We start from the raw sequence: 12,481 nt of genomic DNA, 5'->3' as shown, positions 1-12,481 counted from the left end.
ACGAGTGTTTACGTTTCCACTCTCTGTGAACCGAGTTGGCTTTTTCTCATTTTTCCCCTCCCCCTTTTTTTATCGAATTGCCTCGATCGATTAAAGGATTCGAGGAGTCGATGAGATGTAGCCTTTCTGGTGTAATTATATCGATGATGTCGTTTTTTATTTGCAATTGATTTAAGTGATGTTTTGACTCTTGATTATTAATCCTAAGTTGCTTTCAGCTAAAGTGAACTTTTATGGTATAAAAGAGTGTACGTATCGTTTCTCTTGTAGCTGCCATATTAGGAAAATCGTGAGAGGAGTTCATTGATGACTCAATCTTGGAAGTAATTATGATATTAATCTTAACTTTGATATATGAATGCTTTCATCTCTTACATGGTTAATGATTAATGTAAAGTGTAAATATGAATAATTGTCTTCTTGTCTTTACACACGGATCACGTGGCTTTTTCGAAACGTGATACTTATCCGTTTAACACGATATCCGTCTTTATTTGCATACAAAGCACAATTGAAAGACCATAAGTAAGTGAAATACGTATGTAACACGATAAATAAAATTTGAAAAAAATTGAATTTCAAATTCGTTCCCGCGTACATAGAAATTTATCAAAGATATAAAAATTGCCAATGTATAAAAATTTTCATTCAAAATCGCTCTTGGCTAACCAACTTATTATTGCGCTTCTTCCCTCGGTTTCTTTCACGACACGTATACACGCGCAAAAAGCGAGAATCATCCAACAGCCTCACAATTGAATTCTTATTTTACGTCCATCCTTGTCAAAGAATTAAACAGCGATTACGATCGGGCAACAAGCAACAAGAACAGTCGCATCACTGTCGTCGAGTTGGAGAAACAGAACCACCTGACAGGATCTTTATTGCGAGCGGGAGTAACACGAAAGCCTTTGGACGGAGAAGGAAATTCGACGAGGCAGGAGAGGATGTTGGTTAAACGTTTAACGAATTTATGTTATTCGTACTTTTAATGTTTTTCTTACAGCGCGACACGAGGTTCGCGAGGAGATAGCAGACAGCATAACAGGATCTTATGTCAACGACGGTGGTCCCCGCGCCACGAGGTTGTAATATGTAGATATTGCCCACCACGAGAAACCCCATAAGGCCCGCGGGGACCACTTACGGGAAAAAGGGGGAATTCCACCGCTTTGCTCTCCTTCCCTCCTGCACCACGAGGTATACGAGGCCTATATAGACGTCTCGACTCGTGGCGTCTGCGCTTTCTTTTTCTCCTTCGCTTCACCTCTTCTCCTTCTCTCCTTCCCTTCTTCCTTTCGATCTCTGTCCACGGATTCGATAACAATTTATAACGCGCTTTTGACAATTAAGTAGAAAATTACCATTCAGAAATGATATCGTCAGAAGTAAAAAGGACGTGAGTTTTATATTTTAATGGGTAGTTTGATAGTTTTTCTTCTCAACCAGCACCCTCCAGCTTCTCAAATACGTGTATACCGATTATAAAATAGAACAGTTTCTCAAATCTCCACACCAGGGAACTCGTATAAATACACGTGTTCCACTTGGCAAGGAATTCCCATATGAAACGGAAATAGAGATCGTTCCATCTCCCTTACTCGTTCATTGCATTTTATTTCCGCCTCGCTTCATCCAACTTAAGCGAACTTAAATCCTTCAAACGCGCACCTCCTCTGTGTCACACTCTGTCGTCTCTCGTCCAAGCGTTGCGTCAAGAAATCCGCGTCAAGATTCGTATTCGGAATTATTTCCAAGGTGAAAATGGGGAGGAGAAAAAATATTTCGAATCGTTGCGCACAGGTAATGCACGCGTGTGAGCTTATCCGCGTACTCGCTCACGGATACGACATGCGAGTTGCCAGATAAACGAATAGGTTCTTGCGGTAGGTACGACTCGAAAGTGTCCACAAGAAACTCGATCCAACTGGCGCTCTAATCGGCCGAAGAATTCCAACCGGCGAGTGCCTATTCGAAAGGAAAATCCTCGGTTGGATTCCGGTAACGAGCTTCCTTAAACGACCGTATATCGCCAGCTACGATCCAAGTCTGCGCTCCTCCTATTCGATACTTTAATCAGCATCCCCTTGTGATTACGTTATGAAATCAATTCCCGATCGAATTGTCGACATTGAATCGATATTAAATGACGCATCTCCTAATAAGTGCCTCGAATCTTATAGGGATATCAGGGATGATCTTCACACTATTTTTGTTTAGAAACTATTTCTGCAACGATAAGAGATTGGAGGGAAACTGCTTCGAATTTAAAAGTATCATTTTTAGATGCTGCATTTTTTATTATCTCGTTTCCTTTATTGTTGTTAAAAATGATATGAATCTATCCACTTGGAAGATTCGTTATTTAAATAGTTTCTGAGTATTTAAAAAAGAAAGAAGACAAGTAACATTATTCAGATTTTAAAAGCTTAAATATTATGCATATTACAGATAAAGAAGGTATAAAGACTCTTGAAACCAGTCTCTTAAGGTCTAGAGAGGTTCTCTTCATTGCTCATACGTCGTCGGTTTTAACTGTCTATATTTTTCAACATGCAGACTTAAGAACGAAAGGGTTAATAGTAATTGAGTTCATTTCGATTCATAAATGTAATTGCAATTAAAGTGCTAGATTGTGTTTATTTCAGTCAGATTAATATGCGGTCATAAAAGATGACTTACTCGTAAATGTAATTGCAATTATGGCATCGTTCGTTTCAGTCAGGTTAATATGCTGTAATAAGGGAGGAGTTGTAACTGTCTCTGCAAATATAATTAATAATTTGATTTATTCGACATACGTGTCCTAATAGAATATTGTATAAATTTAGATTCTTAGTTAAACAAATCTCACAGAATAGTAGTGACACATAGTACAAAACATTCTAATATTTAAAATTAACTTATTTCACTAATCCTATCAAAACCACTATATATATAAATATCATCATATTAAAAGAATTATCATTGAAATAAATCATTATACATTTTCTGTTGTAAATATTAGCCGTTAAACAAAACCAAAAGAAATTACGCTTAATCTTATCTTTGATACTACAGATATTTAGCAAAATATATCTAGTAATTATTTCAGACCTGGCAATTAACTACCACCACCTACTAAATTACCTTCTATTCTTTTTCTAACTAAACCGAAAAAAAAAAGAAAAGAGAAAATAGGCCGGCTCGTTGCTAATTTCATAATTGTTAGCCCCTGCTCGAACAAAATCTACACGTTGCAGCGTTTGAGCGATGGGTACTGACCCTACGCAAAGGAGCCAGCGGGCTGAAGAGGGTTTCGAGCAAGCAAGGGGCGTGTATCCTTCACCAAGGATGAAAGGAACAGGCCGACTGTTCCTCCAGTTCCATCCATTTCGCTTTGACTTGTTCTGTCGACCTTTATGGCGGATTTGCGCCATTAGAAACGGAATAGAGGCCGAGATCTCTTTCGTCTCCTGCGTCTCTCCAGATTTTCCACGCGAAAATCCTCTCCCTTTTATCCTCGTACACGATCAACGAGTGATCCTGAAGCCGGACGGATGAAAAGCGAAAAACGTCGCGTATCGAAAGCACAATGAAAGTCTGTCTCTGCTTTCTGGAATCGACAGAGAAATATTTGTCCGATTCTGAGAAAATTAGTGCAACAATGTTGAAATTATTATAATTCTGTAAGTAAATACTTTCTACTTATGCACAAGATGTTTATTTTTACATCGCATCGTTTTTAAATCGATTTGCATTTTGGTTTCCCTCTTTAACGTCAATTTAATTTTTACACGTAGAATCAACAACTTGGTATGCAATAATCATACTTTAATGGAATAAATCTTTTCGTGAAATTTTGAAAATAATAAATTTAAATAGATCCATTTCTTTACGCATCGTCTTCCATTTCTACTAAATTTCCATATTTTTTCACAATTCCCTCTCTCTCTCTCTTTACCTCTTAATCCATTCCAATCCCCATATAAGTATTCAATAGGAAAGCAATAACGATATAATCCTCAAAATCGATTTCGCCAAAGAGAGTTCGGATGCAACCACCCGAGCCCCCTCTCGTTGATGAATATTAACTTTCATAAATATTAAAAGGCACACGCCTGAAACGAGAATCCGACAAAATTCGCCTTTCTCGAATTTGCATATGGGACATCGTCAATTTCCATCGAGAGGAAAAGAGGCGAGGTGGCCGATCACGGAATCAGCTCGCGACAAGTTTCTAAGCAACCGTCGCCATGGAAAAGGTGCTCTTTCGGCCTGCATCTCCTCCGCGCTTACGAGGGCCTCTTTCGTAGGTATTATTAGTGTAAAAGCCTCACACGTAGTGTCGGCACCCTTTAATCTCACTCGACGAACGGGGCCGACGCAATGCGCGTGAATGTACAGCATTGTGCGCCTCGGAAAGGGGGATTTCAGCTGCCACAAATTAAGACGCGATTATAAAATAGTGCGATGATCTCTCTCTTGCTCGATGCTATCTTTCAAGTCTCGTTTCCCGACGGATTTCTGCTTGGCTTCGAAAAACGAAGAAAACTTGTGTACGAAGTATCTCCAAATAGATGCAAGAGGCTATTATTTCTCGATTTTAATCTCGCGCTAAAAATATCTAATTTCCTCTTTTCTGGCATATATAGTCATTTACGATAATAAAGAAAAATAGAATTAATTTTCAATTAGTGAATTAAATTCTTTGAATTTAGTATAGAAAATAAAACTTGTGCAAATTTAATTTATACAATTAATACGATAAAAAGATCATGCGGTATAGTATTTCATTTTAATTCATCATATCAATTCATATCAATTTAAAACAACTCCGCTGTACAAATAATTAAGAAACGTTTTCACCAAAGTTTTGACAAACACGTTATCGATTTTCTTCGACCAGCCTCGAATCGTTACATCATCACAATTACATAACGAACAGTTAATTCTTCCTTATTGGAGAATCAAGAACGTATTTTATAATAAGCAAACAGGTCGCATGAAGAAACGCCGTGCCGCTCGGTCGCTGCTTATAGGAAATATGATCACGTGGCCGTGCATAAGCGAACGATTGTGTATAGGAGGTGGTGCAGGAGGTCGAGGTCGTTGCCTGTAACTGAATCATCCTCGAGGACGGTAAACAAATTGGAGTAAGTGGAGTCCCGCGATGATGCATGCACACGTGCGCGCTTGCGCACAGGTGTACGTACGATCGCGCGTAGTAATCGACGCGTATTTGCGCACCGCGCTTCCGGTTTGCGCCCCTCGATCGAGCTCATCTTTAAAAATGGTATCGTACCATTAAGAAAATAGGATTACGAAATAAAAGAACACGAGAGCGAAGAAGCGTTTACGATGCTTTCCATTTACCATTAGTAATTTTGAGGTTATGAATCGATGGTTGACAGTCAATGTTTTGAATATCTGTTAAATAGATATTACTAATTACAATGGACATTACTTCCGTATTTTCTGTACTTTTCGTACAAAATATAGATTAAATTTTATACGAGCTGTCCAAAAATCCAAGTGATCGAGCCCGCTTATTCGAAGAATTTCCAAAAATTCGAAGAATATCAAAGAATCCCAATAAAATTGAAATCTTAAGAAGGAATCAGTCGATCGGTTTCGACGAAGTAAAAGGACAACGAAAAGCACCCGCAACACGATTCCAAGGGTGTCCCGCCGTTCCGTTCGCGGGATGTGTGTGGATGCGTGCGCGTATGCACGCTGAGAATCGTAAGGGCAGTGGCCGTGACTGACTGACTCATCCGGCATGAACGCGGGGCGCAGTGCACGGCGAGGCGGCTCTCCCTTTTCAGGCCGACGAGAAAAGTGGAGCGTCGACCCCGAAGAATGCGCCTCTTTTTTCTCTCTTGTCCCGATAACGCCGGCCGCCACTGTCACCGCCCCGCCGATACCACACTCGCTGACACAAGCGCGATTGTGCAACCGCGTAAACGATAAAACAGCGGCGCGTTCGGCTCTTTATTCGCGCCGCTCGCACCCTGGGTGGCGGGCGTGCACAGAGTTTGTCCGCCCGCGCGGCGATATATCTATCTTCCCTGTCGCGGTTTCGATCGTGGTTTCGAGAATTGTGTAGATACTTTTTTTCTTCCTTCGCTTCGGCGAAAGGAAAGTTCTTGAATCAGGGTTATTTCGGTTTTGAAACGATGATTCTCTCGTCGAGAAATCTTAAGTTTGAAATTTAATGCAATAGCTATTTCAATACGACGGATCGTGACGAATAATAAGTATTACGTAAGATATACTTTTTTTTTAAACAACAAAATCCTTTTAAACTATAAAATGACCATAGATTCTAATTTCTACTCTTAATGTGAAATGTGCGTGTATTTATTAAGTGTCTAATTTTAAAACTATAGTTATTTATGATTTATTTTAAAATATCGTTATTGAGACTCGTTTTAATGACCACCTTTAATGAACACCAGCCAATAATCGTGCTGGTAGTATATGTATACGATTCTCGAGAAAAAATTTACAATGATTATGATAAAACGTATACATTACTTTCAATAGCACTTAACTCAATGAAGAACGGTCTGAGATACGTATACCTATAATAACAAGAGAACCGAGTGTCAGTTTTCAAGAGCGTTTTGCTCAAGCTGGTCTCTCTGGGTGGTCACACGAGCAGTTTTCACGTCACAGATGTACGGGTTGTTTGAATGAATCAGAGTTTATGCATTAAGCATATTTCTTGAATGAGCTTTATACCGATTCACTCGTTCTCGTTTGTTCCATTGTTGTATTATTTTTCTTTACCGAATAAATATTGTGTAATACACGAATACAATTTAGTGAATATCATATAAATATTAGTGTTAAATAGCCATTACGAGGTAAGCACGATGAAATACCAGTGATAAATTGATTGCTCGTTTTCCAAACACTACGTGATAATTGTAAAATTATTTGATAAATATTATGCTGGTATTAATAACATACCATCTGAAAATACCATTATTATACAATTATTATGATTCTAGTAAACGAAATGAATGAAATTTTGAAATAAAACGAGAAATTTATAACAACCCTACAAGCATTCAAAGATATCATTAACAAGGATGTAATTCTATATTACGTATAGCAATATATATATATTCATGTACAGCTGCATTGAGAATTGAAACGAAAACGAAGAAAAGAAAAAATAAAACTAAATTGCAATGTCTTATAAGCACTTAAGAAAATTTACTGACATTCCTTTTCACGGTAGATTAACACGGATGCGTGAAAATTCCTAAATAATTCCTATCGTATAATTACGTGTAAAAATGTTACATAAAATATATAAATATAAATGAAAAAAATATGTATAAATTATGACATTCTTATGATTATTCAAGTTTCGTTACTTGTATTTTTAGAACAAATCGCTGAAGAAAATTTTTTATTTATGTAAAATAAAAACAGAAATGATATATGAATATATAAATTGAACGATATTCATATAATTATTCGAGATTTTCATTTTTTAAAGAAAAAAAAAATATATACATGTTAAATCGTAATGCCACGTACATAAAGAAAGCAAATAAGCTATTCACAATAAAATATTATACTAAAATGATATATACAAAATTATCACACTTTCTCCTATAATAATTTTTTCGAACAAACGTTTTATTTCATTCTACTAATTGAACATTAAAATGGAAGAAAGTAACAGCCTTCGATACATCGAAAAGAGAAATTAAGAAAACTCTGAACGATAGAGCAAAACACTACCGTGAAATTGGTTTATTTTTAAGTTGTCGTGAATATGTGGGAGCTATTGAGAAAACTTGTTTCCAGAGGCAGAAGAAATTGTTAATTGGAATCCTTGGAAGAAACATGAAAATACATAGAAAAGGTGTTTCTTATTTTACGATAGTTCCAGATAATCTCGTCGCGTATACGGTGATTTGATAGAACTCGTTTCTTCAATAAAATAAAAAATCGTGATTCATACATGCGAACGTTATATTCCAGTTCTTCGAAATGCCGATGCGTAATTATGTCAAAAATTATCTTGAATAATTTAAATTATACTTAGAAAATTTTCCCTTTGAGAAATAAATAATTAGTAATAAAAGTAAAAAAAAGGAATATTAAATCTATCAATAAAAGTGAACTGCTGGATCTCATTGAAAGATAATCGTAACAAAAATGTATAAACAAAAAAAGAATAGAAGACTGGTATACAGAATGAGAATATAACGAAAGAAAACAGTTTACAAAACAGACAATGTTACAATATTGAATGTATTTATACATGTTTGATATACTAACGATAAGAGAAACCAACGTAATAGTTGCTTACGAAACGAAAGGCTTATCTTCTAAATACTTATTTCATTTCAGATTACATTAACATTGTATTTCATTTGGAGAGTTTAATTCTCGATATCGTAAACGATACTACTCGGAATGAATGCTATGATATAAATATAATTCGTATTTTCGTCGAATTAGGCGTGAAATATGTTACCACGTATGTATATTTATAATTTTGTTCGTAAATTATATTCTTCGAAGAAATTTAACCTACAAAAAAACAAATTTTATAAAAAAATTTAATATCAATATTTCGCGGGATCACTAAATGAATTATCCAAGCTACTATCTACCTTAATTTCCATTAAGTAGCATCTCTACATAACTTCTCGTCCCACCATACATTTTCCTCTAAATCAGATGAAACAAAAGATTTCCAGAATGGGAAATGAAACTAGAAAAGATGGAGCAAACGACAGAAGGTGTTCGAGCAGCTTTCAGGGAGGTATGTTCTTGGAAAACTGTCAAGAAAAAGTCTATCTACGAAAGCTCGTAGGGCTTTATGTGTTCGAGGTCTGTTTCGAAAGGTGATAGGAGGACCTGGTTCACGTGCCATGCACATTTCTGGCTGGCATTCGAGATGGAAAGATCTCAAGGGACGATCTCGGTGTCGCAAGACCGTTCGAGAGATCGTCTTCGTCGTTTGACGAGGATTTTTTTTTTTAAGAGAGCCAGCAGAGGAGAAGAAAACAAGAGGGGTTGATGCGTATCCCATTCGGTAAGAAATCGATCCTTCGTCGATCTACGCTTCCACAAGTTCGTTTTTCTATCTTTCTTTCGTCATCCCCCACCTAGCTCTTCGAAAACATGTCTACGGACCACCCGCGTGTGTGAAAGTTTACAGCTAGCTGCTCGAGAGAGCATATCCATTCGTGGAAAAGGTATATACTCCTTTACGAACGAAACTTCGTGTCGCTATGAAGCATTGTTCCAGATAAACTCTTCTGGACCTCTCGTACAGCCTGACGATAACATCGATGGCTACAATGCTCTCTGCCCCTTCCTCGTCTCCGATATCTTTATGCGGAAACGAACAACGCGATTATGCTAGCTCTTGAGATAAACGCGGAGTGAAGTAGCCGGTGAAGTGAAGTGAAATGATAGACGCGAGGGAGAATGCACGATAAGCCACGTTTTCGACACTTTTCTCGGTTTTAGATCTTCAAAAGAGGTCTTCGAAGCATCTCATTGATCTGATGCGATAATACACATGCGTCCTCGATCTAAGAAATGTCGGGCCTATGCGCGAGACTTACTACTCTTTCCTTGTTTCTTTTTTTTAAATTCGTGAAATTATTCTAGTAATCTATACGTACGCGTCAACTCTATATATTATCGATAAATCGTTTACTAAATTATAATGGTGTTACGACATGATGTTTAGGGTATTCTATAAGTAATAATTATTATGTTTTTTGAATTTTTGAGTTGAGTAGTTTATGAATAAAAAACATGGTTTTTTAAAATATAAGAAATATGAAAGAAAAATATAGAGTTTCTTTTTATAACATGTTATTGGTAACTAAAAATAATTTTTGACAAAAAGAATTGAATATAGATGCCTACATTCATCGTTTCTATTTTAACGACTAGAACTAGGAAGATATAATGAAATAGAACATAATAGAATGGTTGAAAAGCATTTCAGACAAACCAGGCAAACAAAGTAAAGAAATGTGTGTGGAACTAAGATTGTTCCAAAAAAAGAACTTTTATGCTATTCGTATTCTATTTTTATAAATAATTCGAATAAGTTATTTCTTTATTTCTTCCCATTCTCTTAATATCGCTTTAAATATAATGATAGCTATAAAAAAATTAAAAATGAAAGAAACTCACCTTTTCGAGTTGATCCAACGCTATCGCTGCATCGGTCCAACTTGGCCTAATATAAAGGTCCGATTCGTGTCGTTGCTTCGCGTTATCGACGTTTTTAATATTCTTCTCGTTATGATTTTTCGTAACACTTCCATTCTGTGATGATTGCGAACCTTGAAAGCACTGAGAACCGGAAGGGCGTCCCGCTAGGATCCCTGTGGGGCCGGACGCAGAAACCATGATCCGTCATACATTCGCCCTGGCACAATTCGCAGTATGATTATTTTTATATTACTCCCCTCCAACGTGACGTTTCTTTTTGACTTCTCTCGATTTTTTCTTCCCCTCTCGTTTTACTCGTAACGTTACCGTACGACGCGACACGGACTTTAAAAAGCACGAACAAGGCACGAACACGAAAGAAAAGGAAAAAAAAAATATCGATATCACTCTGTACACTTGTTATCGTGGTTGCACGTAATTTTTACACGAATCTTTCTAGAAACACTTGTCACAGCACACGTTCAATTGGTAAATCTTGTTTACCGCGCAATTTGTCGATAGCGTATACACGCGATGAGCACAGTAATCGAAATTCGCGCACGAGGTACACACAATTTCTTCTGCGCATGCGCGGCTGTATTGTGCCCATCGATGGTATACGCACAAAACGGACCGAGTATCGGTTTTTAGGTTAGCTTCGTACCACCGTAGAAGAGTAAATACGTGACTGCTCCTTCTTCACCGATTCGTCTCTTCGTTCTGTCTCTTTCTCTATCCCTCTCTTTTGCTTTTTCTACTTGGATGCGGGATCTTTCGTACTCCCTCTCTCTTCTGTATCTCCCTCTCGCGGGATTCACAGTATCGCCGACAAGCACGAGGGCGCACACGCGAGTTTGCTTGTTTTGAAATATCACGCGACAATCGAGAGAAGATTGTCGTCGATCTTACGATGTTTTCGCGGGAAACAGCCACGCTCTTGCATACATGCGCCTTTTTTTTATGTCACAAGAACAAAATAAACACATAAGTTTCAGCCTTGACGATGATTGAATTCACTGTCTTTCTATTCGCACGATAATAGCGTGGCATGTAACTACGCACACTTCAGTGTCACTGTCACGATCGTTGTCACTTGACACAGTTAGATCTCGTTCGAATATTCACATTGCGTTCGAAGAAATTCGCCACGACTACCGAATTCGTATAAGCGCGGCAATGACGAGCATCCGGTTTACGCAAGAAGGCGTAGGCGACGTGAGAGAACGAGAGTGTTCCACAGTCCAGCAGAGGCAGCTGGAAATTCTCGTTAAAGTCTGGTAGTCTCTCTGTCACGCGTTCTGAAACGACGACGTCGTCGTTGTCGTCGTCGTTGTCGTGATCGGACACCGGCGTACACGACCGCCACTTAGAGCAGTCTAAGTCCGTACTAAGCGAAATGCGGTGCCACATTTCTTTCGTGGCCTGCCTTCTGCGCCGGCCATAGTTGACGGCCCCCCTCCAACGGCGCCACTCGCCGAGATCGGTGCTGCACAAACATTCAGGACCGTAATTCTATGGGCACGCTTAAATACATTTCGTTTGATCGAGAAAATTTATAATTCTCGTAATAACGATTTATAAAATTAAACAAATTTCTAAATAATAATTAATTTAATTAATTTAAATTGCAAAAACAATTCTTTCTTATAATAAATTGTTTATATAGAATATAATATTTTATAAGTATATATCATATATATGTGTATGCATACTGCATGCATATATATTATTATTATTTATAAATTTCTAAATAATAACAAGAATTTGTATTTAATACTTTAATATAATTGTATGTATTATGCATGTTTCTGATTAATATAAAACTTTAAAATCATATTTTTATTTGTATTTCTTTACTCAAATCTGTACATTAATTTTATTTAATAATCTAAATATTAATATCTATTAAATCTTTCGTTTACACTATCGTAAATAAATAACATTAAAATCTTCAAATAAATTAATTTTTTGTGAGAAACTTACTGCATATCCTGATTTTCGCGGTAGAACGATACGTTACTGCAGGTACCGATGACGTCGGAACCGAAATAAGCCGATTTCAACCGAAGTGATCGGAACTTATTCGTGATTGGCCGATTCGGCGTGGCGTTCTACGTTGCTAGGATACGGCGATGTGCCATCACAAGGGGTGCAGGGAGTACGACGCAGGACCACACACGCGGTACCATTTCCCCTCGAGCAAAAACATTACCCACACACGAGAAGAACTACGTGACACGCACGAGGCACACAACGTCGCTTACAGATCGCCGCAGCATCTTCTTTTCTT

General features: G+C 37.5%; 1 protein-coding gene across 3 annotated transcripts in view; it reads right to left on the bottom strand.

The window, feature by feature from the left end:
* The window catches only part of LOC108001413 (protein patched), a 44,837-nt gene extending 32,832 nt beyond the window's left edge, over positions 1-12,005 (bottom strand). For all 3 annotated transcript variants that reach the window (XM_017062409.3, XM_017062410.3, XM_062075817.1), the window contains exon 1: positions 10,171-12,005. In XM_017062409.3, the coding sequence (XP_016917898.1) occupies positions 10,171-10,389 (219 nt within the window). In that variant the 5' untranslated portion in view covers positions 10,390-12,005. The remainder of the gene's footprint in view (positions 1-10,170) is intronic.
* Between the last annotated feature and the right edge of the window lie 476 nt (positions 12,006-12,481).

This window comes from Apis cerana, linkage group LG5, assembly GCF_029169275.1.
Source record: "Apis cerana isolate GH-2021 linkage group LG5, AcerK_1.0, whole genome shotgun sequence".
Taxonomy (NCBI): Eukaryota; Metazoa; Arthropoda; class Insecta; order Hymenoptera; family Apidae; genus Apis; species Apis cerana.
This window is presented reverse-complemented; position numbering and strand designations above follow the sequence as displayed.